General features: G+C 29.6%; 2 protein-coding genes across 5 annotated transcripts in view; one reads left to right on the top strand and one right to left on the bottom strand.

The window, feature by feature from the left end:
- Positions 1-9,366, top strand: part of LOC135124128 (anoctamin-8) — a 34,076-nt gene extending 24,710 nt beyond the window's left edge. For all 4 annotated transcript variants that reach the window (XM_064048995.1, XM_064048994.1, XM_064048997.1 and 1 more), the window contains 3 exons: positions 170-413; positions 462-959; positions 8,503-9,366. In XM_064048995.1, coding sequence (XP_063905065.1) covers positions 170-413; positions 462-959; positions 8,503-8,562 — 802 coding nt within the window. In that variant the 3' untranslated portion in view covers positions 8,563-9,366. The remainder of the gene's footprint in view (positions 1-169; positions 414-461; positions 960-8,502) is intronic.
- LOC135124129 (alanine--tRNA ligase, mitochondrial) lies at positions 8,310-23,495 on the bottom strand. The gene is made up of 11 exons (XM_064048999.1): positions 23,201-23,495; positions 22,984-23,157; positions 22,792-22,937; positions 22,336-22,527; positions 22,142-22,286; positions 21,954-22,093; positions 21,743-21,890; positions 20,435-21,694; positions 20,229-20,386; positions 19,973-20,183; positions 8,310-9,586 (listed from the first exon to the last, which is right to left on the bottom strand). Exons 1-11 carry the CDS (start codon positions 23,387-23,389, stop codon positions 9,380-9,382), a joined length of 2,970 nt encoding a protein of 989 aa, XP_063905069.1. The 5' UTR covers positions 23,390-23,495; the 3' UTR covers positions 8,310-9,379.
- Between the last annotated feature and the right edge of the window lie 1,207 nt (positions 23,496-24,702).

The following is a 24,702-nucleotide window of genomic DNA, read 5'->3' as shown; positions in this document are numbered from 1 at the left end:
AACCACCCCCAATGGTAAAAATCGCGTTTGAGCTTCGCCTTCTATCACTTTGCGACTTTGAATCTTTTCTAGCACATCTACTTCGCTTTGACCGATCGAACCACTCCGATGTAGATAATCTGCTTATGCACTAACCATTTCAGCCATCTGACCTTTCACCGTTGTAAAGATTTTCAGTTTCCCCGAGTCACAGCCTCGTCACCGGCAACGAGAGCAAACTCGACATGAAACTGCGCGAAATGTCGGAAACCATCAAAGAAAAAGAATCGGTGTCACAGAACGCCACCCCCGTCCCCACCCCCACCACGCCGGCCCCCGCCACCCTCCACAAACCCGTCTCCATCACCCCCGACAGCATCCAGCAGATCCCGCCGTTCAAACCGCGCAAATCCAAAGAGTGGGTCCCGCCGGAGGTAAGTACCCCCACTCCGAGTGGGCGCGACTAATCGGGCGGAGTTTAGAGCGAGCACGCCCACCACCTCACGATCGGGCCGAGCGGCGGGGCTGAGTGGGCCAAGCGCCTCAAGGAGGAGACCGACATACATCGAAGCACCGACTGCATAACCCCGAAGGACGCCTCCAGCTCGGACTCGGACCTGCTGAAGAGCAGCCCGGTGTGGCCGCCGCGGCCGCGCTCGCCGCCGCACCACAGCAGCCCGCCCGTCCGGGCGCGCCCCGCCCCCGCCGACTCCTCCCTCAGCGACAGCGCGCGCAGCGTGTCGAGCCAGGAGGCGGACGAGGCGGCGCGCGCCGCCGAGGAGCTGGCGGCGAAGAAGACGCGGGTGAAGCAGAGTTTGATGAAGCGCGCGCGCTCGGTCGCGATCTTCTCGCTGAAGCTGAAGGAGCGGAGGGCCAGGGAGGCGCAGGAGAAGGCGGCGAACAAGCCGGTCACGCCGACCACGCAGCTGCCGCCCCCGCAGTGTGGGGGCGGGGAGCTGTCGTGCATACCCATCGAAAAGGTGAGTGGCGGGGGCCGAGGCTCGGGATTCGGGGCCGATTGGAAAAATGAGCTTTTTATAAGTAAAAAGTTGAAAACTGGCGCCCGAGGGTAAATACTGTGCATAAGTGTAGTTACTATTATCTGTTCACGAAACATAAATGACAAGGAATATCAAATTTCAACAATAATAATCGGTGTTATTTAGGGTTAGAGAAATATGTATATTATGTAAAACAAGACGAAACCTCGGAGTATAAAAATTATCTTCTATTTATTCCAATTTTGGGACTTTTAAATTTTTCGATTTTTCAACTTTTCGTGTTTTTGATTTTTTACTTATTCGATTTTTCAAAAAGGTTGGGACTTTTTAAATGTTAGATTTTTCGATTTTTCAGTTTTATGATTTTTCAATTTGTCGATGTGTCGATTGTTCGATTTTTAAAATTTTAGGTTTTTCACTTTTTTGTTGTTTCGATTACCCAGTCTTCCGAATTTTTGTCTTCTCGTTTTTAGATTTTTCGGTTTTTCGATTTTTCAATTTTCAATTTAACGGTTTTCTTTAGATTTTTCGCCTTCTCGTTTTCAGATTTTCCGGTTTTTCAATTCTTCGGAATTAATTCTTCCATTTTTCGAAGTTTCACTTCTTGGCTTATCGGAATTTTCCCATTTTTCGGTTTCGATTTCTCAGTTTATCGATAATAATTTATCTTTTCGATTTTTCTATTTTCCAATTTTTGGCGTTTCTCAATTTTTCGATTTTCAAATTTTCAATGTTTAAGTTTTGGGATTTTTCAATATGTATTTCGATTTGTAGATATTTTCTACTTCCTGTTTTTTTTTATTGTTTACTTACTCAATTTTTAAAAATTTTGCGATTTTTTTAAATCTTACATTTTTTGATTTTTCGATACGTTGATGTTTTGATTTTTCGATTTTGTAAATTTTCAATTTTACGAATTTTTGAATTTTAGATTTTTCACATTTTTGTTGTTCCGATTTCTCAGTCCTTCGATTTTTTGTCTTCTCAATTTTAGATTTTTCGATTTTTCAACTTTTCGTGGTTTTATTTTGTACTTATTCGATTTTTCAAAATGTTACGTTGGATTTTTCGATTTTTAAAATTTTAGGTTTTTCCCAATCTTCCGATTTTTTGGCTTCTTTATCGATAAATTCATCTTTTCGATTTTTTTGTTTTCTCATTTTTCAATGTTTCAGTTTTGGGATTTATGTATTTCAATTTTTCGTCTTTCCGATTTCTCGATTTTTTGATTTTCAAATTTCACTGTTTAAGTTTTTGGATTTTTCAATATGTATTTCGATTTTTAAATTTTTAGATTTTTCGACTTTGTTTTTTTGATTTTTTACTTATTCAATTTTTCAAAATTGTGCGATTTTTATTTTCTTACTTTTTTCGATTTTTCGATTCGTTGATGTTTCGATTTCTGGATTTTGTAAATTTTCAATTTTCCGAATTTTCAAATTTTAGATTTTTAATTTTTTGTTGTTTCGATTTTCAGTCTTTCGATTTTTTGCCTTCTCATTTTTAGATTTTTTGATTTTTGACTATTTCGATATCTCAGCTTTTCGATAATTCGTCTTTTCGCTTATTCGAGTTTCCAATTTTTCGACGTTTCAGTTTTGGGATTTATGTATTTAAATTTTTCGATTTATCAATTTTTTATGATTTTTCGATTTGTTGATGTTTTGATTGCTCGATTTTTTAAAATTTTCAATTTTTCGAATCTTTAAGTTTTAGATTTTTCACTTTTGTGTTGTTTCGATTTTTTAATCTTTCGATTTTTTGTCTTCTCGTTTTCAGATTTTCCGTTTTTCAATTTTTCGGAATTAATTTGTCAAGTAAAAATTTTTCAATTTAGAATTTTCTCATTTTTCGATTTTTCTATTTTCCAATTTCCAATGTTCAGTTTTGTGATTTATGTATTTAAATTTTTCGATTTTTCAATTTTTGGCGATTCTCAATTTTTGGATTTTTCGATTTCCCAATTTCTCGATTAAGGGATTTTTAATTTTTCGACTTTTCGATTTTCCGTCTCCGATTTCTCAATTGTTCTATTTTCAAATTTTCAGTGTTTAAGGTTTGGGTTTTTTCAATTTTGAGATTTTTAAATATGTATTTCGATTTTTAAATTTTTAGATTTTAGACTTTCTGTTTTTTTTCCTTATTCAATTTTTCAAAATTTTGCGATTTTTTAAGTCTTATATTTTTCGATTTTTCGGTTCTTTGGTTTTTCCATTCGTTGATGTTTTGATTTCCCGATTTTGCAAATTTTCAATTTTTCGAATTTTTAAATTTAGATTTTTCACTTTCTTGTGGTTCGATTCTGTTTAAATTTTCGATTTTTTGCTTTCTCATTTTTGGATTTTTCGATTTTTCAATCTTTCGGAATTAATTTTTCAGTTTTTCAATATTTATTTATCGGGTTTTTTAAGTTTAAATTTTTCGATTTATCAATTTTTTAAACTTTCAATTTTTCGAATCTTTAAATTTTAGATTTTTCACTTTTGTGTTGTTTCGATTTCTCAGTCTTTCGATTTTTGGTTTCTCGTTTTTAGATTTTTCGATTTTGCAATTTTTTGGAATTAATTTTTCAGTTTTTCAATATTTGGAATTTTCAATTTTTCGATTTATCGGGTTTTTTAAGTTTTAATTTTTCAATTTTGAATTTTCACATTTTTCGATCTCTAGCTATTTCGGTATCTCAATTTTTCGATTTATCGATCTTTTGATGTTTCGATTTCGCGTATTTTCAGTTTTTCGATTTCGATTTCTCAGTTTTTCGATTATTCGTCTTTTCGATTATTCGAGTTTCCAATTTTTCGACGTTTCAGTTTTGGGATTTTTAAATTTTTTGATTTTTCAACTTTTCGTGTTTTTGATTTCTTACTTATTCGATTTTTCAAAATGTTGCGACTTTTTAAATGCTAGATTTTTCGATTTTTCAATTTGTTGATGTGTTGATTGTTCGATTTTTAAAATTTAGGTTTTTCACTTTTTTGTTGTTTCGATTACCCAGTCTTCCGAATTTTTGCCTTCCCGTTTTTAGATTTTTCGAAATTTATTTTTCGGTTTTTCGATTTTTCAATTTTCAATTTAACGGTTTTCTTTAGATTTTTCGCTTTCTTGTTTTCAGATTTTCACGTTTTTTAATTTTTCGGTTTTTCGAAGTTTCAATTTTTCATTTTTTGGCTTATCGGAATTTTTCCATTTTTCGGTTTCGATTTCTCAGTTTATCGATAATTCATCTTTTCGATTTTTCTGTTTTCCAATTTTTCAATCTTTCAGTTTTGGGATTTATGTATTCCAATTTTTCGTCTTTCCGATATCTCGATTTTTCGATTTTCAAATTTCACTGTTTAAGTTTTGGGATTTTTCAATGTGTATTTCGATTTTTAAATTTTTAGATTTTTCGACTTTTGTTTTTGTTATTTTTTATTTATTCAATTTTTCAAAATTGAGCGCGATTTTTTAAATCGTACTTTTTTCGATTTTTCGATTCGTTGATGCTTCGATTTCTGGATTTTGTAAATTTTCAATTTTCCGAATTTTCAAATTTTAGATTTTTTATTTTTTGTTGTTTCGATTTTCAGTCTTTCGATTTTTTGTCTTCTCATTTTTAGATTTTTCGATTTTTCAATCTTTCGGAATTAATTTTTCAGGTTTTCAATATTTCAATTTTTCGTTTATCTGGTTATCAAGTTTAAATTTGTCAATTTTGAATTTTCCCATTTTTTGATTTTTGACTATTTCGATATCTCAGTCTTTCGATTTTTTTATTTCGATTTCTCGGTTTTTCGGCAATTCGTCTTTTCGATTATTCGAGTTCCAATTTTTCGACGTTTCAGTTTTGCGATTTATGTATTTAAATTTTTCGATTTATCATTTTTTTATGATGTTGATGTTTTGATTGCTCGATTTTTTAAAATTTTCAATTTTTTGAATCTTTAGATTTTTCACTTTTGTGTTGTTTCGACTTCTCAATCTTTCGATATTTTGCCTTCTCGTTTTTAGATTTTCCGATTTTTCAATTTTTCCGAATTAATTTTTCAGTTTTTCGATTTTTTACTTTTCCATATAACGGCTTTCTTTAGATTTTCGCCTTCTCGTTTTACGATTTTCCGGTTTTTCAATTTTTCGAAGTTTCAATTTTTTACTTTTTGGTTTATCAGTTTTTCTATAATTCATTGGATTTTTTAATTTTTCGACTTTTCGATTTTTCCTCTCCGAATTCTCGATTTCTCAATTTTTCGATTTTCAAAGTTTAAGTTTTGGGTTTTTTCAATTTTGTATTTTGATTTTTAATTTTTAGATTTTTCGCCTTCTTGTTTTCAGATTTTCCGGTTTTTCAATTTTTCGGAATTAATTTTTCAGTTTTTCAAAGTTTCAATTTTTCACTTCTTGGTTTATCGGTTTTGTTCAGTTAAAATTTTCCAATTTTGAATGTTCCCATTTTTCGATTTTTCGACTTGTTGATCTTTTGCGCTCTCGTTTTTAGATTTTTCGGAATTAATTTTTCAGTTTTTCAATAGTTGGATTTTTCAATTTTTCGATTTATCGGGTGTTTTAAGTTTGAATTTTCCCATTTTTCGATCTTTCGACTTCTCGACTTATCGATCTTTTGATGTTTCGATTTCGGGGTTTTTCAAATTTTCGATTTCGGTTTCTCAGCTTTTGATTATTCGAGAGTTTCCAATTTTTCGACGTTTCAGTTTTGGGATGTATGTATTTTTAAATTTTTCGATTTTTCAATTTTGCAATTTTTGGCATTTCTAAACTTTTGGATTTTTAGATTTCTCAATTTCTCGATTATTCAGTTTTTTAATTTTCCGATTATTCGATTTCTCTGTTTGAGTTTTGGGATTTTTCAAGATTTCAGTTTTTAAATTTTTAGAGATTTTGACTTTGTTTTTTTCTTTTATTTTTTACGTAGGTACTCAATTTTTCAAAATTTTGCGATTTTTTAAACCTTACATTTTTCGATTTGTTGATCTTTTGATTTTTCAATTTTGTAAATTTTGGAATTTTTGAATTTTAGATTTTTCACTTTTTTGTTGTTTCGATTTCTCAGTCTTTCGATGTTTTGGTTTCTCATTTTTAGATTTTTCCATTTTTCAAAGTCTCGGAATTAATTTTTCAGTTTTTTAATTTTTCGATTTATCCGGTTTTTTAAGTTTAAATTTTTCAATTTTGAATTTTCCCATTTTTTTTTCTCTTTGGCTAAGTATTCCGATATTTCAATTTTTCGATTTTTGGCGTTTCTAAACTTTGGGATTGTTTGATTTCTCAATTTCTCGATTTTTTAATTTTACGATTTTTCGATTTCTCTGTTGTTTTGGGATTTTTCAAGATTTCGATTTTTAAATTTTTTAGAGATTTTGACTTTCTGTTTTTTTTTTTTTGAGTTTTTACTTACTCGATTTTTCAAAAATCTTGCGATTTGTTAAATCTAACTTTTTTCAATTTTTTGATTTCTCGATTCGTTGATGTTTTGATTTCTCGATTCGTTGATGTTTTGATTTCTCGATTTTGAAAATTTTCAATTTTTCGGAATTAAATTTTCAGTTTTCCGATATATCGATTTTCAATTTTCGATTCAACGGTTTTCTTTAGATTTTTCGCTTTCAGGTTTTCCGATTTTTCAATTTTTCGGAATTCATTTTTCAGTTTTTCGATATTTCGATTTTTCCTATTTTGGTTTATCAGTTTTTTTGAGTTAAAATGTTTCAATTTTGAATGTTCCCATTTTTTCGATTTTTAGTCACTTTCGATTTTTCTATTTACCAATTTTTCAATGTTTCAGTTTTGTGAATTATGTATTTCAATTTTTCGACTTTGTTTTTTTATTTTTGGTTTATTCAGTTTTTCAAAATTGTGCAATTTTTTAATCTTACATTTTTCATTTTTTTGATTTTTCGATTTCTCGATTTTGTAAATTCAATTTTTCGCAATTAATTAATTTTTTCGATTATTCGACAGTTTCCAATTTTCGACATTTCAGTTTTGGGATTTATGTACTTAAATTTTTCGATTTTCCCATTTTTGGCGTTTTTAAATTTTTGGATTTTCCGATTTCTCAATTTCTGTATTAATCGAGTTTTTAATTTTCCGATTTTTTATTTTCTGTTTAAGTTTTGGGATTTTTCAAGATTTCGATTTTAAAATTTTTAGATCTTTCGGCTTTCTGTTTTTTCTAATTTTTTACTTAACTCGATCTTTCAAAATTTTGCAGTTTTTAAATCTTACAGTTTTCAACATTTTCATCGATATTTTAATTTTTGGATTTTTTAGATTTTAAAAATTCTAATTTTCCCATTTTTCGTCACTTTTGATTTTTCTATTTTCCCATTTTTCAATGTTTCAGTTTTGTGATTTAAGTATTTAAATTTTTCGACTTTGTTTTTTTTTTAATTTTTTATTTATTCAATTTTCCAAAATTGTGCAATTTTTTAAAAATCTTACATTTTTCAATTTTTCGTTGATGTTTTGATTACCCGATTTCGTAAATTTTCAATTTTTCGAATTTTTAAATTTTAGGTTTTTCACTTTTCTGTTGTTTCGATTTATCAATTATTTATGTACTTAAATTTTGGACTTTTCAATTTTTAGCCTTTTTGAAATTTTTGGATTTTTCGATTTCTCAATTTCTGGATTAATCAAGATTTTGATTTTTAAATTTTTAGATTTTTCGGCTGTTTTATCTGATTTTTTACTTACTCGATTTTTCAAAATGTTGCAGTTTTTAAATCTTACATTTTTCAACATTTTCATCGATATTTTAATTTTTGGATTTTTTAAATTCTTGATTTTTCAATTTTTCGGTTTTAACAGTATTTTTATTTCTCTTTCAAAAACGAAAAATCACATTAAAAAAAGACGCTAGGAGCTCCTAAGATTCTAGAAAATTCTTTCCAAAGAATTTTTAAAAGTATTTTAAAAACAAAACACAAGAGACCCCGAAATTTTTTTTATATTAAAAAAAACACTAGGCGCCTGCAAAACTTTCTCTTTTAATCGCAAAAAATTAGTCTAAAGTTATTTAAATAGATCTTCCCTCGCCTCTGAAGTAAAAATATATCATCAGTACGTGCTTAACTTCAATCGTTTATGTTTATACATCGAAAGAATGCGACAATTAAGCACGCAGTAAATTGTCTTTTCAAAACAGAGAAAGTGGTTAAAATTAATTTAAATTGACGTTTAAGCGCCTTGTCATTTGTTTAACAAATTTTGTCAGTGCCGCCAACGCTAATAATATTTCATTAAAAACAACATAGGGGAATTTGTTATTATACCAACCTTCTTACATCCTTGTCATTTATGTTTAGTGACTGGATAATAAAAAAACGATAGTCACAATGTAAACAATATATTAAACGCCGTAAGAATTTGTTTCAACTACATAGTTTGCTACACGTCGGAACTATAAAAAGCTCGTATTTACTTGTTCCCTACGAATACTAGTGAAAATAGTCATTTGGGTCGAATTTCGAGCCTCGGGTCGGTGGTCTGTCGGTTCCATCTGGTTTTCACCGTCTTTTTGCAGCTCATTCAACTGGAGGATGTGAGACGTAACGCGAGGCCTACTCAGAGCGGAACTTTGTAGCAACTTTGCTCTTATCCAGTCATCGTGTAAGCATTCCTCATACAAAAAGTAGATTTCTGTTTAATCGACACGAACTTGCATGTTTCTCAATTTAACTCGGGTGAAAGAAAATTTGTGAATCGAGCAATAACGTAGTTTAAACAATAACAAATCAAACACTGATTGACAAGCCAGTTAACAATGGTAAGCTGATTTTTAGATATTTAAACATCAATGTTAATAGTTACATAAGATTGTTTTTAAATTATTTTTTTATAATCAGTAGGTGTATGTTATCCTCACGTAGCGGTAAGACTGTAACAATAAATAGAGTATAGGGCTGGATTCTGCTTGGTTGCGTAGCGGCTGTAGTTTCGTTGGGTTGACTGTAGACCCTCATCCACTTTCGTTACCATTTTTACCACATTTAGAGTTAATGAAGTTCGTCCAGAAACGTAATGCATTGCCTTCTTTGCGGCCAGTGCGACCCCGCTAGGTGCAAAATGGCGCCGGTTACTCGGGCGCCATTTTCCACCGACTTAGAACTGGCCGTTCAAGTATTATTTTTGACGTTTTACATAGCGCTTATCAATAGTGGAAAACAATAAGACTGCGAAATATTTTTGTGACATTTAGTACGAAGAAATGCCTTGGTATTGTTATTTGTTCGATTTTTAGCCAGATTTTAACGATGTGATTATCCACAGCATTAAAAACATAACAAAAAAAATGACAAATTCTGTGCTTGTCGAACTTTCATGTTGCTTAAATGTTAAGCTTGTTGACTATGTATTTAATAAAAGTAAATGTTTATTAAAAAACGTAGCCGATGTTTTCTTCAAAGGTGATCCTCTGCGTACTTTTTGGCGGCTTCCAAGCTCTGTTCCAGCAGCTGGTGCCACTCCTCGAGCTTGATTCGTTTCGACTTCATGTTGCAAACGAGCGCGGGGTCGTAGCCTTTAGGGGGCACCAGGTCGCTGCCGAAGATGGCGGCCACGGTTTGCGTCATCCACTTCTCGGCGTCGAAGTGCGCACTCCGTAGAGCCTGGCAAAACACAAAAAGTTAGACTATTATCCGTTCACGATCTTTATATAGTAAAGTAGGCTTTGGTATTTTTTCGTTAAGTTGGATAAACTGATTTGGTGATTTGGTTTCCTGTCTGTCAGTAGTCTGATTGATATTTGCTTTTTTTATTAATCGAAAAATCGGAAAACTGAAAATTTAGCAACGTCAAAATTGTTGAAAAATTGTAAAATAGAAATACTGCAGAACTGGAAAATCAAAAAATCCAGAAATCGAAAAATCTAAAATTTAAAACATTGAACAATTGAAATATCGCAAAATTCAAAAATGGAGAAATCCAAACATCAAAAAATCAAAAAAGAAAAATTCGAAAAGTTGAAAAAAAATTAAGAAATCGAAGTATAAAACTGTCGAAAATTTGAGAAATCTAAAGTTTAACGAAAAATTGAAGATCCAAAAAGGAAAAAACGGATGGAAACCCAAAAACTGCAAACTGAAAAATTGAATAAACGAAAAATTGAAAAATCGAAAGAAACACCAAAAACTAAGGAAATGAAAAAACAAAAAATTGTGATATAAAATCGAGAACATGAAAAATAAAAAATCAGGAAAACGCAAAATAAAAATCGAGAATGTGAAAAATGGAAAAATGAGAAATTGTAATATTGAAAAATTGGAAAATTTGGAAGTCGACAAATTGTGAAATTGAAAAATAAAAAAAAAAAAAAAACGAAAAAGTGCATAATAAAAACTTAAAAAATGTACAAAGTGAAAATCAAACTTGAAAATTTGAAGAAAAACTGCTAAAAACCTGAAAATTTGAAAAATTTAATAAAGGAAAAACTGAAAAATTTTAAAAAAGAAAAATTAAAACATCGAAAAGTTGAAAAAAAAAGAAATCGAAGTATAAAACTGTCGAAAATTTGAGAAATTAAAGTTTAACGAAAAATTGACAATCCAAAAAGTAAAAAACGGGTGGAAACCCAAAAACTGCAAACTGAAAAATTTAAATACTGAAAAATCGACGAATTGGAATCGATTGGCCTGAAAATTTGAACAATTGAATAAACGAAAAATTGGAAAATCGAAAGAAACAATAAAAAATCAGGAAAATGCAAAATAAAAATCGCGGAGTTGAAAAATTGAAAAATGAGAAATTGTAATATTGAAAAATTGGAAAATTTGGAAGTCGACAAATTGTGAAATTGAAAAATCAAAAATAAAAAAACGAAAAAGTGCATAACGTAAACTTAAAAAATGTACAAATTGAAAATCAAACTTGAAAATTTGAAGAAAAACTGCTAAAAACCTGATAATTTGAAAAATCTAATAAAGGAAAAATTGAAAAATTGAAAAATTTTAAAAAAGAAAAATTAAAACATCGAAAAGTTGAAAAAAAATTAAGAAATCGAAGTATAAAATTGTCGAAAATTTGAGAAATCTAAAGTTTAACGAAAAATTGAAAATACAAAAAGTAAAAAACGGCCGGAAACCCAAAAACTGCAAACTGAAAAATTTAAATATTGGAAAATCGATTGGCCTGAAAATTTGAAAAATTGAATAAACGAAAAACTGGAAAATCGAAAGAAACAACAAAAATTAAGGAAATGAAAAAACAAAAAATTGTGATGTAAAATCGAGAAAATGAAAAATAAAAATCAGGAAAATGCAAAATAAAAATCGGGGAGTTCAAAAATTGAAAAATCAAAAAACGAAAAAGTCCATAAAAACTTAAAAAATGTACAAAGTGAAAATCAAACTTGAAAATTTGAAGAGAAACGGCTAAAAACCTGAAAATTTGAAAAATTTATTAAAGGAAAAATTGTAAAATCGAAAGAAACAACAAAAAATAAAGGAAATCAAAAAAAGGAAAATTGTGATATAAAATCGAAAAAGTGAAAATTAAAAAATCGGGAAAATGAAAAATAAAAACTGAGAAGCTGAAAAATCGAAAAATGAAAATCTGTAATATTGAAAAATTGCCAAATTGAAAAGCTGACGCAAACCGAAAAATTGAAAATTTTGGAAGTCGAGAAATTGTAAAATTGAAAAATCAAAAATAAAAAACGAAAAATTACAAAATGAAAACTCGAAAAATCTTAAGAATCGAAAAAGTGAAAAATAAAAAAAAAACCAAATATGTATTATGAAATAGAAATAATTAAAATTAAAGAAATTGGAAAATCGGAAGACTGGAAATCCAAAAACTGCAAAGTGAAAAATTGTCAAGTCGAAAAAAAAACACAGAAAATAAAGGAAATGAAGAAATGGACAATTGTGATATAAATCGAGAAAATAAAAATAAAAAATTCGCCACACTGAAAAATAAAATTCGGGAGCATGAAAAATTGAAAAAGCGAAAAATCGAAAGAAACAACAAAAAATAAAGGAATTGAAAAAAATGAAAATATGTGACATAAAATCGAGAAAATTAAAATTACAAAAATCGGGAAAATGAAAAATAAAAAATCAGGAAAATGCAAAATAAAAATAGGGGAGTTGAAAAATTGAGGGGACGGAAAATTGAAAAAGGGCACAATTAAAAATCGAGAATGTGAAAAATTGAAAAATGAGAAATTGTAATATTGGAAAATTGGAAAATTTGGAAGTCGACAAATTGTAAAATTTAAAAATCAAAAAAAAAAAAAAACGAAAAAGTGCATAATAAAAACTTAAAAAATGTACAAAGTGAAAATCAAACTTGAAAATTTGAAGAAAAACTGCTAAAAACCTGAAAATTTGAAAAATCTAATAAAGGAAAAATTGAAAAATTTTAAAAAAGAAAAATTAAAACATCGAAAAGTTGAAAAAAAATTAAGAAATCGAAGTATAAAACTGTCGAAAATTTGAGAAATCCAAAGTTTAACGAAAAATTGAAAATCCAAAAAGTAAAAAACGGGTGGAAACCCAAAAACTGCAAACTGAAAAATTTAAATATTGGAAAATCGACGAATTGGAATCGATTGGCCTGAAAATTTGAAAAATTGAATAAACGAAAAATTGAAAAATCGAAAGAAACAACAAAAATTAAGGAAATGAAAAAACAAAAAATTGTGATATAAGATCAAGAAAATGAAAAATAAAAAATCAGGAAAATGCAAAATAAAAATCGCGGAGTTGAAAAATTGAAAAATGAGAAATTGTATTATTGAAAAATTGGAAAATTTGGAAGTCGACAAATTGTGAAATTGAAAAATCAAAAAAAAAAAAAAAAACGAAAAAGTGCATAACATAATCTTAAAAAATGTACAAATTGAAAATCAAACTTGAAAATTTGAAGAAAAACTGCTAAAAACCTGAAATTTTGAAAAATCTAATAAAGGAAAAATTGAAAAATTTTAAAAAAGAAAAATTAAAACATCGAAAAGTTGAAAAAAAATTAAGAAATCGAAGTATAAAACTGTCGAAAATTTGAGAAATCTAAAGTTTAACGAAAAATTGAAAATCCAAAAAGTAAAAAACGGGTGGAAACCCAAAAACTGCAAACTGAATAATTTTAATATTGGAAAATCGACGAATTGGAATCGATTGGCCTGAAAATTTGAAAAATTGAATAAACGAAAAATTGAAAAATCGAAAGAAACAACAAAAATGAAGGAAATGAAAAAACAAAGAATTGTGATATAAAATCGAGAAAATGAAAAATAAAAAATCAGGAAAATGCAAAATAAAGATCGGGGAGGTGAAAAATTGAAAAATCGAAAATAAAAAAACGAAAAAATGCATCGAAAACATCGAACATTTGAGAAATCTAAAGTTTAACGAAAAATTGAAAATCCAAAAAGTAAACAACGGGCGGACCCCAAAAACTGCAAACTGAAAAATTTAAATATTGGAAAATCGATTGGCCTGAAAATTTGAAAAATTGAATAAACGAAAAATTGGAAAATCGAAAGAAACAACAAAAATTAAGGAAATCAAAAAACAAAAAATTGTGATGTAAAATCGAGAAAATGAAAAATAAAAATCAGGAAAATGCAAAATAAAAATCGGGGAGTTGAAAAATTGAAAAATCAAAAAACGAAAAAGTGCATAATAAAAACTTAAAAAATGTACAAAGTGAAAATCAAACTTGAAAATTTTAAGAAAAACTGCTAAAAACCTGAAAATTTGAAACATTTAATAAAGGAAAAATTGTGAAATCGAAAGAAACAACAAAAAATAAAGGCAATCAAAAAAAGGAAAATTGTGATATAAAATCGAAAAAGTGAAAATAAAAAATTGGGAAAATGAAAAATAAAAATTGAGAAAACTGAAAAATCGAAAAATGAAAATCTGTAATATTGAAAAATTGCCAAATTGAAAAGCTGACGCAAACCGAAAAATTGAAAATTTTGGAAGTCGAGAAATTGTAAAATTGAAAAATCAAAAATAAAAATCGAAAAATTACAAAATGAAAACTCGAAAAATCTTAAGAATCGAAAAAGTGAAAAATAAAAAAAAAACAAATATGTATTATGAAATAGAAATAATTAAAATTAAAGAAATTGGAAAATCGGAAGACTGGAAATCCAAAAACTGCAAAGTGAAAAATTGTCAAGTCGAAAAAAAAAACACAGAAAATAAAGGAAATGAAGAAATGGACAATTGTGATATAAATCGAGAAAATAAAAATAAACAATTCGCCACACTGAAAAATAAAAATCGGGAACATGAAAAATTGTGGAAACGAAAAATTGAGAAACTGAAATTCGAAAAATTGAAAAAGCGAAAAATCGAAAGAAACCACAAAAAATAAAGGAATTGAAAAAATGAAAATTTGTGACAAAATCGAGAAAATTAAAATTACAAAAATCGGGAAAATGCAAAATAAAAAATCAGGAAAATGCAAAATAAAAATAGGGGAGTTGAAAAATTGAGGGGACGGAAAATTGAAAAAGGGCACAATTAAAAATCGAAAATGTGAAAAATTGAAAAATAAGAAATTGTAATATTGAAAAATTGGAAAATTTGGAAGTCGACAAATTGTAAAATTGAAAAATCAAAAATAAAAAAACGAAAAAGTGCATAATAAAAACTTAAAAAATGTACAAAGTGAAAAATCAAACCTGAAAATTTGAAGAAAAACTGCTAAAACCTGAAAATTTGAAAAATTTAATAAAGGAAAAATTGTAAAATCGAAAGAAACAACAAAAATAAAGGAAATCAAAAAAAGGAAAATTGTGATATAAAATCGAAAAAGTGAAAATTAAAAAATCGGGAAAATGAAAAATGAAAACTTGAAAAGCTTAAGAATCGAAAAAGTGAAAAATCAAAAAAAAAGAAATATGTATTATGAAATAGAAATATTTAAAATTAAAGAAATTAGAAAATCGGAAGACTGGAAATCCAAAAACTGCAAAGTGAAAAATTCTAAAATCGAAAAAAAAACAGAAAATAAAAATTAAAAATTCGCCACACTGAAAAATAAAAATCGGGAACATGAAAAATTGTGGAAACGAAAAATTCAGAAACTGAAACTTCGAAAAATTGAAAAATCGAAAAAACAACAAAAAATAAAGGAATTGAAAAAATGAAAATTTGTGACAAAATCGAGAAAATTAAAATTATAAAAATCGGGAAAATGAAAAATAAAAAATCAGGAAAATGCAAAATAAAAATCGAGGAGTTGAAAAATTGAGGGGACGGAAAATTGAAAAAGGGCACAATTAAAAATCGAGAATGTGACAAATGGAAAGATGAGAAATTGTAATATTGAAAAATTGGAAAATTTGGAAGTCGACAAATTGTAAAATTGAAAATCAAACTTGAAAATTTGAAGAAAAACTGCTAAAAACCTGAAAATTTGAAAAATTTAATAAAGGAAAAATTTTAAAATCGAAAGAAACAACAAAAAATAAAGGAAATCAAAAAAAGGAAAATTGTGATATAAAATCGAAAAAGTGAAAATTAAAAAATCGGGAAAATAAAAATCTGTAATTTTGCAAAAATTGACAAACTGAAAAACTGATGCAAACCGAAAAATTGAAGGAACGAAAAATTGAAAATTTTGGAAGTCGAGAAATTGTAAAATTGAAAAATTAAAAATAAAAAACCAAAAATTACAAAATGAAAACTTGAAAAATCTTAAGAATCGAAAAAGTGAAAAACCAAAAAAAAAAAGAAATATGTATTATGAAATAGAAATATTTAAAATTAAAGAAATTGAAAAATCGGAAAACTGAAAATCCAAAAACTGCAAAGTGAAAACTAAAAATTGAAACATAGACGAACTGAAAATTCAAAGCCTGAAAATTTGAAAAATTGAACAAATGAAAAATTGTAAAATCGAAAAAAAAAACAGAAAATAAAGGAAATGAAGAAACGGACAATTGTGATATAAATCGATAAAATAAAAATTAAAAATTCGCCACACTGAAAAATAAAAATCGGGAGCGTGAAAAATTGTGGAAACGAAAAATTGAGAAACTGAAAATTCGAAAAATTGAAAAATCGAAACAAACAACAAAAAATAAAGGAAATCAAAAAAAGGAAAATTGTGATATAAAATCGAAAAAGGAAAATTAAAAAATCGGGAAAATGAAAAATAAAAATTGAGAAGCTGAAAAATCGAAAAATGAAAATCTGTAATACTGAAAAATTGCCAAATTGAAAAATTGATGCAACCCGAAAAATTGAAGGTACGAAGAATTGAAAATTTTGGAAGTCGAGAAATTGTAAAATTGAAAAATCAAAAATAAAAAACGAAAAATTACAAAATGAAAACTTGAAAAATATTAAGAATCGAAAAAGTGAAAAATAAAAAAAAAAGAAATATGTATTATGAAATAGAAATATTTAAAATTAAAGAAGTTGAAAAATCGGAAAATTGGAAATCCAAAAACTGCAAAGTGAAAAATTTTAAAATCGAAAAAAATACCACAGAAAATAAAGGAAACGGACAATTGTGATGCAAATCGAGAAAATAAAAATTAAAAATTCGCCACACTGAAAAATAAAAATCGGGAACATGAAAAATTGTGGAAACGAAAAATTGAGAAACTGGAAATTCGAAAAATTGAAAAAATGAAAATTTGTGACATAAAATCGAGAAAATGAAAATTAAAAAAATCGGGAAAATGAAAAATAAAAATCGAGAACTTGAAAAATTGAGGAAACGAAAAATTGAAAATGACAAAAATTAAAAACCGAGAATGTGAAAAATCGAAAAATGAGAAAATGTAATGTCGAAAAATTGCAAAATTAAAAAATTGCAAATCGAAATATCAAAAATAAAAAAACGAAAAAGTGCATAATAAAAACTTAAAAAATGTGCAAAGTGAAAATCAAACTTGAAAATTTGAAGAAAAATTACTAAAAACCTGAAAATTTGAAAAATTTAATAAAGGAAAAATTGTAAAATCGAAAGAAACAGCAAAAAATAAAGGAAATCATAAAAAGGAAAATTGTGATGTAAAATCGAAAAAGTGAAAATTAAAAAATCGGAAAAATGAAAAATAAAAATTGAGAAACTGAAAAATCGAAAAATGAAAATCTGTTATATTGAAAAATTGCCAAATTGAAAAACTGATGCAAACCGAAAAACTGAAGGAACGAAAAATTGAAAATTTTGGAAGTCGAGAAATTGTAAAATTGAAAAATTAAAAATAAAAAACGAAAAATTACAAAATGAAAACTTGAAAAATCTTAAGAATCGAAAAAGTGAAAAATAAAAAAAAGAAATATGTATTATGAAATAGAAATATTTAAAATTAAAGAAATTGGAAAAAGGGCACAATTAAAAATCGAGAATGTGAAAAATGGAAAAATGAGAAATTGTAATATTGAAAAATTGGTAAATTTGGCAGTCGACAAATTGTAAAATTGAAATATCAAAAATAAAAAAACGAAAAAGTGCATAATAAAAACTTAAAAAATGTACAAAGTGAAAATCAAACTTGGAAATTTGAAGAAAAACTGCTAAAAACCTGAAAATTTGAAAAATTTAATAAAGGAAAAATTGTAAAATCGAAAGAAACAACAAAAAATAAAGGAAATGAAAAAAAAGGGAAATTGTGACATAAAATCGAAAAAGTGATAATTAAAAAATTGGGAAAATGAAAAATAAAAATTGAGAAACTGAAAAATCGAAAAATGAAAATCTGTAATATTGAAAAATTGCCAAATTGAAAAACTGATGCAAACCGAAAAATTGAAAATTGTGGAAGTCGAGAAATTGTAAAATTGAAAAATCAAAAATAAAAAACGGAAAATTACAAAATGAAAACTTGAAAAATCTTAAGAATCGTAAAAGTGAAAAATAAAAAAAAAAGAAATATGTATTATGAAATAGAAATATTTAAAATTAAAGAAATTGGAAAATCGGAAGACTGGAAATCCAAAAACTGCAAAGTGAAAAATTGTAAAATCGAAACAAAAACAGAAAATAAAAATTAAAAATTCGCCACACTGAAAAATAAAAATCGGGAACATGAAAAATTGTGGAAACGAAAAATTGAGAAACTGAAAATTCGAAAAATTGAAAAATCGAAAGAAACAACAAAAAATAAAGGAATTGAAAAAATGAAAATTTGTGACATAAAATCGCGAAAATGAAAAATAAAAATCGAGAACTTGAAAAAATGAGGAAACGAAAAATTGAAAATGACAAATTAAAAACCGAGAATGTGAAAAATCGAAAAATGAGAAAATGTAATATGGAAAAATTGCAAAATAAAAAAATTGCAAATCGAAAAATTGAAAAATTTAGAAGTCAACAAACTGTACAATTGAAAAATCAAAAATAAAAAAACGAAAAAGTGCATAATAAAAACTTTGAAAATGTACAAAGTGAAAATCAAACTTGAAAATTTGAAGAAAAATTGCTAAAAACCTGAAAATTTGAAAAATTTAATAAAGGAAAAATTGTAAAATCGAAAGAAACAACAAAAAATAAAGGAAATCAAAAAAAGGAAAATTGTGATATAAAATCGAAAAAGTGATAATTAAAAAATCGGGAAAATGAAAATCTGGAATATTGAAAAATTGCCAAATTGAAAAATCAAAAATAAAAAACGAAAAATTACAAAATGAAAACTTGAAAAATCTTAAGAATCGAAAAAGTGAAAAATAAAAAAAAGAAATATGTATTATGAAATAGAAATATTTAAAATTAAAGAAATTGGAAAAAGGGCACAATTAAAAATCGAGAATGTGAAAAATGGAAAAATGAGAAATTGTAATATTGAAAAATTGGTAAATTTGGCAGTCGACAAATTGTAAAATTGAAATATCAAAAATAGAAAAACGAAAAAGTGCATAATAAAAACTTAAAAAATGTACAAAGTGAAAATCAAACTTGGAAATTTGAAGAAAAACTGCTAATAATAAAAAAAAAGAAATATGTATTATGAAATAGAAATATTTAAAATTAAAGAAATTGGAAAATCGGAAGACTGGAAATCCAAAAACTGCAAAGTGAAAAATTGTAAAATCGAAAAAAAAAACAGAAAATAAAGGAAATGAAGAAACGGACAATTGTGATGTAAATCGAGAAAATAAAAATTAAAAATTCGCCACACTGAAAAATAAAAGTCGGGAACATGAAAAATTGTGGAAACGAAAAATTCGAAAAATTGAAAAATCAAAAGAAACAACAAAAAATAAAGGAATTGAAAAAATGAAAATTTGTGACATAAAATCGCGAAAGTGAAAATTAAAAAATCGGGAAAATGAAAAATAAAAATCGACAACTTCAAAAATTGAAAATGACAAAAATTAAAAACTGAGAATGTGAAAAATCGAAAAATGAGAAAATGTAATATCGAAAAATTGCAAAATTAAAAAATTGCAAATCGAAAAATTGAAAAATTTAGAAGTCAAGAAACTGTAAAATTGAAAAATCAAAAATAAAAAAACGAAAAAGTTTATGATGAAAACTTCAAAAATGTCAAAAGTGAAAATCAAAAATGAAAATTTGAAGAAACGAAAATTTGAAAAATCCAAAGTTTAAAAATTGAAAAACTTAAAATTCAAAAAAGTGAAAAAAAAGAAATATGTATTGTAAAATCAAAATATTGAAAATTAAGGAAACTGAAAAATTGGAAAATTTTAAACGTGGAAAATCATGGAATTGACAAATGAAAGCCTGAAAATTTGAAAAGTTGAATAAATAAAGAATTGTAAATCGAAAGAAACAACAAAAAAATAAAGGAAATAAAGAAACCAAAGATTGTGTTATAAGAGGAAAGTGCTGTCTAAATAACTTTAGACCAATTTTTATAATTCAAAAATTCACATTGAGTATCAAAAATAAAACACCGCTAGCTTTCGAATAATTTTGAACATAACCTAACGAAAAAAGTTCAGGGAATTTTTATTCTTCTGCATCGAATACCAACAAACTCACTAGATTTTCATGGCCAACCCTACTATACAAAGATCGTGAACGAATAATAGCTAGCCAGTGGTTAACAAAAAATTGCTTACCTCAGGAACGCAACACCTTGCTTTCACAACGCCCTCTGAGTAAGCAATGACTAGCACTGGTACATCCGGACATATCCTCGTCGCCTTTTGTAGCGAAATGTTCTCCAAAACGGCGGAACTCTGCAGAAAGTGCACCAAATATTCGCGATTGTTTTTTGTTTTTGAGACACCGGTCTCCACGGCATTGCGCATCTCAACCTCGACTAGTTCTCTAAAAGTTTAGTTACACACGTGACGTGGCGATTATATAGTTTACCTTAAATTCTTCTTCCCAGACTCTTTAATCTGTTTACTTATTTTCAGCAGCAAATCCAAACACTGCTGCTTCACAACCACCGGCAAAATATTCAAATCCTCTACACTATAATTCAACTGTTGCTTTAACCCAGAGATCGCTTTATTCAAAACTTCGGGCTAAAACCACACCTTTTTACCCCGTTTTAACATTCCCCCATCACTTACCCTGTCAATGTTATCTCTGACTTGTTTCGCCAAAACTTCCACCAAATCCAACAAATTTTCTCCATTGGCTTTCGCGACTTTCGCTCTATCGCCAGTGACCCCGTGAATCGACGCAGTTCCGCGCCCCAGTGACTTCACACTAACCACACAAAAATCCCCTATATCTCCAGTGTTTAGGACATGGGTGCCGCAACACGGCTCCCTCGACAACAAAACGTCGCTTTTCACTTCCACCAACCTAATCCCACACTCTGGGTACACCTCCCCTGGAATTAGTGTGACGTTGTCGAAGTTTGACAACCTCTGACTGTCAACTTCAGTCACACTAACCGGAAGTTGGCTCCTTATCACCGCGTTCATAGTACTCTCGATGTCTGCAACCTCATCCAGAGACAACTTCTCGCCGAACACACCCACATCCAAGCTGAGATAGTTCTGAGTGACCTTGCTCGATTTCTGACAAGTAGCGCCCTTTTTTTTCTTCAGCGCTGAGTTCAACAAGTGGACTGCAGTGTGGTTGCGCATGTTCTTAAGGCGAAACTCGGAGTCGACTTTAAGCACACCTGAGTCACCCTCTTTGAGTAAGTCGGGTTGTTGCGACCGAAGAAACCCCTTGTGAAGTATATAACCATTATAATTTTCGCATTCAGTGATTTCAAACTTTCTTCCATTACACACAATCACCCCCTTGTCGCTAATTTGGCCGCCAGCTTCAGTGTACAAGTTCGACTTATCCAGAACCACTGAGCAGAAATTTTCCGGCCAGATTTCTGTCACGAATTCCCCGTTTCGGATGATTTTTAACACCTTCACGTCTAGATCTTTGAAATTGTACTTGTCGTTGACTTTGAGGTAGGTGTACAAAAGCGATCTGTCAGTTTTGGGAATGTTGTGGTCGCGTAATTCATCAAATACGTTGGTCGGTAGTGCGCTATGTTGATCTTTGCTTCTAGTTTTGGCTTGTTCGAGTTGTCTGTGTAAACCTTTGACGTCGAAAGGCAAGTTCAAGGCTTTCGCTAAGCTACAGATTGATTCTTCGTCCAGACCGAACGTGTCGTACAACTTGAAGGCGAGGTCTTCGTCGATTATTTTTGCGTTGGCAGCCCTGATTTCTTTGTACCCCGCTAACAAGCTTGGGGTGTCGTTTATATCGAGTAAGGAAAGTTCAGGTTGGGTTTTGGTTAGTTTGAACCATTCGTCGGCTGCAGATTTGCGAATCGAGTCGTACACTTCTTCTTCATAGTCAATGATTTGTTGTATCTAGGAAATTTATTCTAGGGTTTTTTATTTTCGCGAAAAAACACCAACCTGTTTGACGTTATGTTCCATTTCGGTGTACACCGGACCCAAGTGCTCGATTACGTAATTTGAGAGCTCTTTTAAGAGTCCGCGGTCTTTTTTGAATATGTTTTGACCGAGGAGGAATGATCGCCGCATTACGCGCCTTAATTTCTGGCTGAAATATGTAAATGACAGATTCGAACAGCGCCATCTAGGTGTTAGCCACTCTGTTACTTACTTCTGTTCTGGAATCATCCCATCAGCGAGACACACAGTGACCATTCTAGCATGATCTGCCAATATCCTGTAAGACGTGTCCAGACAATTCCAGTCATTTTCGCCAAATTTCCCCTGGTATCCAGACACATTGCTGCAATTCTACCCCATTATTCTATTCGTCATATTTACCCGATTTTCAGAACCAACCTTCTGGATGGCTTTCAGCAAATAAGTGAAATTATCAGTGTCATAGTTGCTAATTTTCCCTTGAAGGACGGCAGTCAGACGCTCAAAACCCATTCCCGTATCTACGTGTTTTTCAGGAAGAACGTCAATAGAGTCATTATTTTTGCTATAATGGCTAAATTAACACAAAATTGGGGCAAAATTGACAAAATTACCGGTTATATTGGATAAAAACTAAATTCCAGAGTTCAGTGAGATCATGAAGTCCTTTATTCACCAGCTCCGCCCGGTTTTTCGTAGTGACGTGGTCAATGTGGATTTCAGTGCAAGGGCCACAGGGCCCCGTTGGCCCCATTTCCCAAAAATTGTCTTTAGACGTAAATGGTAAAATTCTGGACTCAAGCACTCTGAAAACGAATTTTGAGTAAACAAAGGTGGCGGGGAGCAGGCGTGCCAAACTAATAACCAAATGTCACTTGTCACTATTGTCATTTGAACAAGTGAAATAAGTAAAAATAATGAGTTAGTGGAGTCTTCTGGTGCAGTTTTGTTTGAAAATGTAAATATTAAATGATTTTTGGTGTTAAAATTTGCTACATTTGCGTCCAAATTGTTATAGTAGGTTATGACTTAGTGTCAAAACTGTCAACAGCCAACTATGTTAATTTTACCCAATACTTTTCCAGATTTCTTTAGTTTCCAAATCCGCCTCAATCCCCAAATCCTTGTCCCCCTTGAAATACGTAACATACAACCTCGACGGGTGAATTTTATACTCCTGCGTTAGCAGCTTCCACGCCAATTCGCACGCCTCTTTCTACAAACCACGCTTTACTAAATACTCCTAGTTTCCTAAATCATACTTTAAAATAGTCTCCGAACGACCAATTCCCCAACATTTCGAAAAACGTGTGGTGGTAGCCGTCGCTGCCTACCACGCTCAAGTCGTTGTGTTTGCCCCCGACTCGGACGCACTTCTGGGAGTTGGCGGCTTTCTTGTACTGGGGCGGCTGCGTGCCCAGGAACACCCCCTTAAACTGAGCTCGGTTGAGTATTGAGATATTCAAGGGGCGCGTTTACCTGGTTCATCCCGGCGTTGACGAACGCCACCGTGGGGTCGCTGAAAGGCACCACGGGGCTGGATTTGATGAAGCTGTGGCGGTTTTTGGTGATGAAGTAGTCGAGGAATTTCTGCCGGATGGCCTTGCCGCTCTTGTCTTTGTCGACGTATTTGCCGAAATTTCGGGTGATTTGCCGGCCGCAGAGCATTTTTGTGGAGTTAGAATACGGGGAATTTCATAACCTGGAAAGAGCCGACATGTGCTTGACGTATGACGTTTCGAGATGAGTGGTGGGAGCTACGGTGGGTTCGAGCTACGGGTAGCTCGTTTGGTCCAGTAACAATTAATTTTGAAAAAGAAATTAAAAATATTTTGTATTTATTTGTTTTTATTTTTAACTACGTTTCACACGGTAATTCGTGAATTTTACACTTTACAGCACGATTTGACAAGTTGACGATTATTTACACTAAACCATTGAAGATGTCCCCAGTGTCGCTAGATTTTTTTCTGTTGACGGTGGCTTTCCGACCAATCACAACAAAACACATTCAAACTGGCGCCAAATTCAAATGTTATTCAACCTGTGTACATTCAAGTGTTTATTCCAATATCATAGATCTAGGGAAAACCATACGATTTGTTTTTATATTTATTATTGTGTGGGAGCATTTTTGTTAATCGGCACCGATTTGTTAATTTTACAGATTCTTCAGTTTTCGATTTTACGATTTTTCAATTATTCCATTTTTTGCTTTGTTAGTTCTCCGATTTTACAATTTTTTGAGTTTTATACTTTTATTAGTTTTTTAATTTTTCAATTTCGTGTTTTTTTATTTTTCAACAAAAGAACAAATTTATCTAAAGTAAAATATTGGAAAATCGGAAAATTGTATCATTGAAACTATGAAGAATACAAAAAATTTAAAATGAAAAGTCCAAAGAGTTCAAAATGAAAATCTAAAAACTAAAAATCGGTTAATTGAAAAATTGGAAAAACGAAAACATAAAAATCTCGAAATTGAAACACCAAAAATTCATAAAACGGAACAATTTTACAATTTTTCGATATAAAATTTTTCAAATTCTCGATTTTTCATTTTTTAATTCTTCAACAAAAGGACAAATTTATTCAAGACGAAATTTTGAAAAATTTAAAAATTGAAAAATCTAAAAATGAAAAAATGGGAAATTAAACAAGTGGATAATTAAAAAACAATTGAAAAATCGAGAAATTGTAAAATTGAACAAACGAAAAACAAAAATTTCTATAATTTAAATAATCAAAAATACAAAAAAATTTAATTTCAAAATCCAAAGATTTTAAAATGAATCTTGAAATATCGAAAAATTGAAAAGTCGAAAAATGAAAAAATTGAGAAATTGAATTGGATAATTGAAAAATCGAAAAATTGTAATATTGAAACCTCAAAACCCTGCTTAATTAAAAATCGAGGCACTGGAAAATCGACAAAATGAAGGTATTCTGCAATTTTTCAATATAAGATTTTTCAAATTCTC

Source organism: Zophobas morio, unplaced genomic scaffold, assembly GCF_036711695.1.
Source record: "Zophobas morio isolate AGI-343-1 ecotype UQ-CSIRO unplaced genomic scaffold, CSIRO_AGI_Zmor_V1 ptg000007l, whole genome shotgun sequence".
Taxonomy (NCBI): domain Eukaryota; kingdom Metazoa; phylum Arthropoda; class Insecta; order Coleoptera; family Tenebrionidae; genus Zophobas; species Zophobas morio.
Note: the sequence above shows the minus strand (reverse complement) of the source record. Positions and strands in the feature narration are given on the sequence as shown.

Coding starts and splice junctions, on each gene's coding strand:
- LOC135124129 (XM_064048999.1), bottom strand. CDS start 23,389: ATGCTCTGCGGCCGGCAAATCACCCGAAATTTCGGCAAATACGTCGAC. Junction 21,891..21,953: donor GGGATGATTCCAGAACAGAA/GTAAGTAACAGA, acceptor TACATATTTCAG/CCAGAAATTAAGGCGCGTAA. Junction 20,387..20,434: donor TCAGAGATAACATTGACAGG/GTAAGTGATGGG, acceptor GTGTGGTTTTAG/CCCGAAGTTTTGAATAAAGC.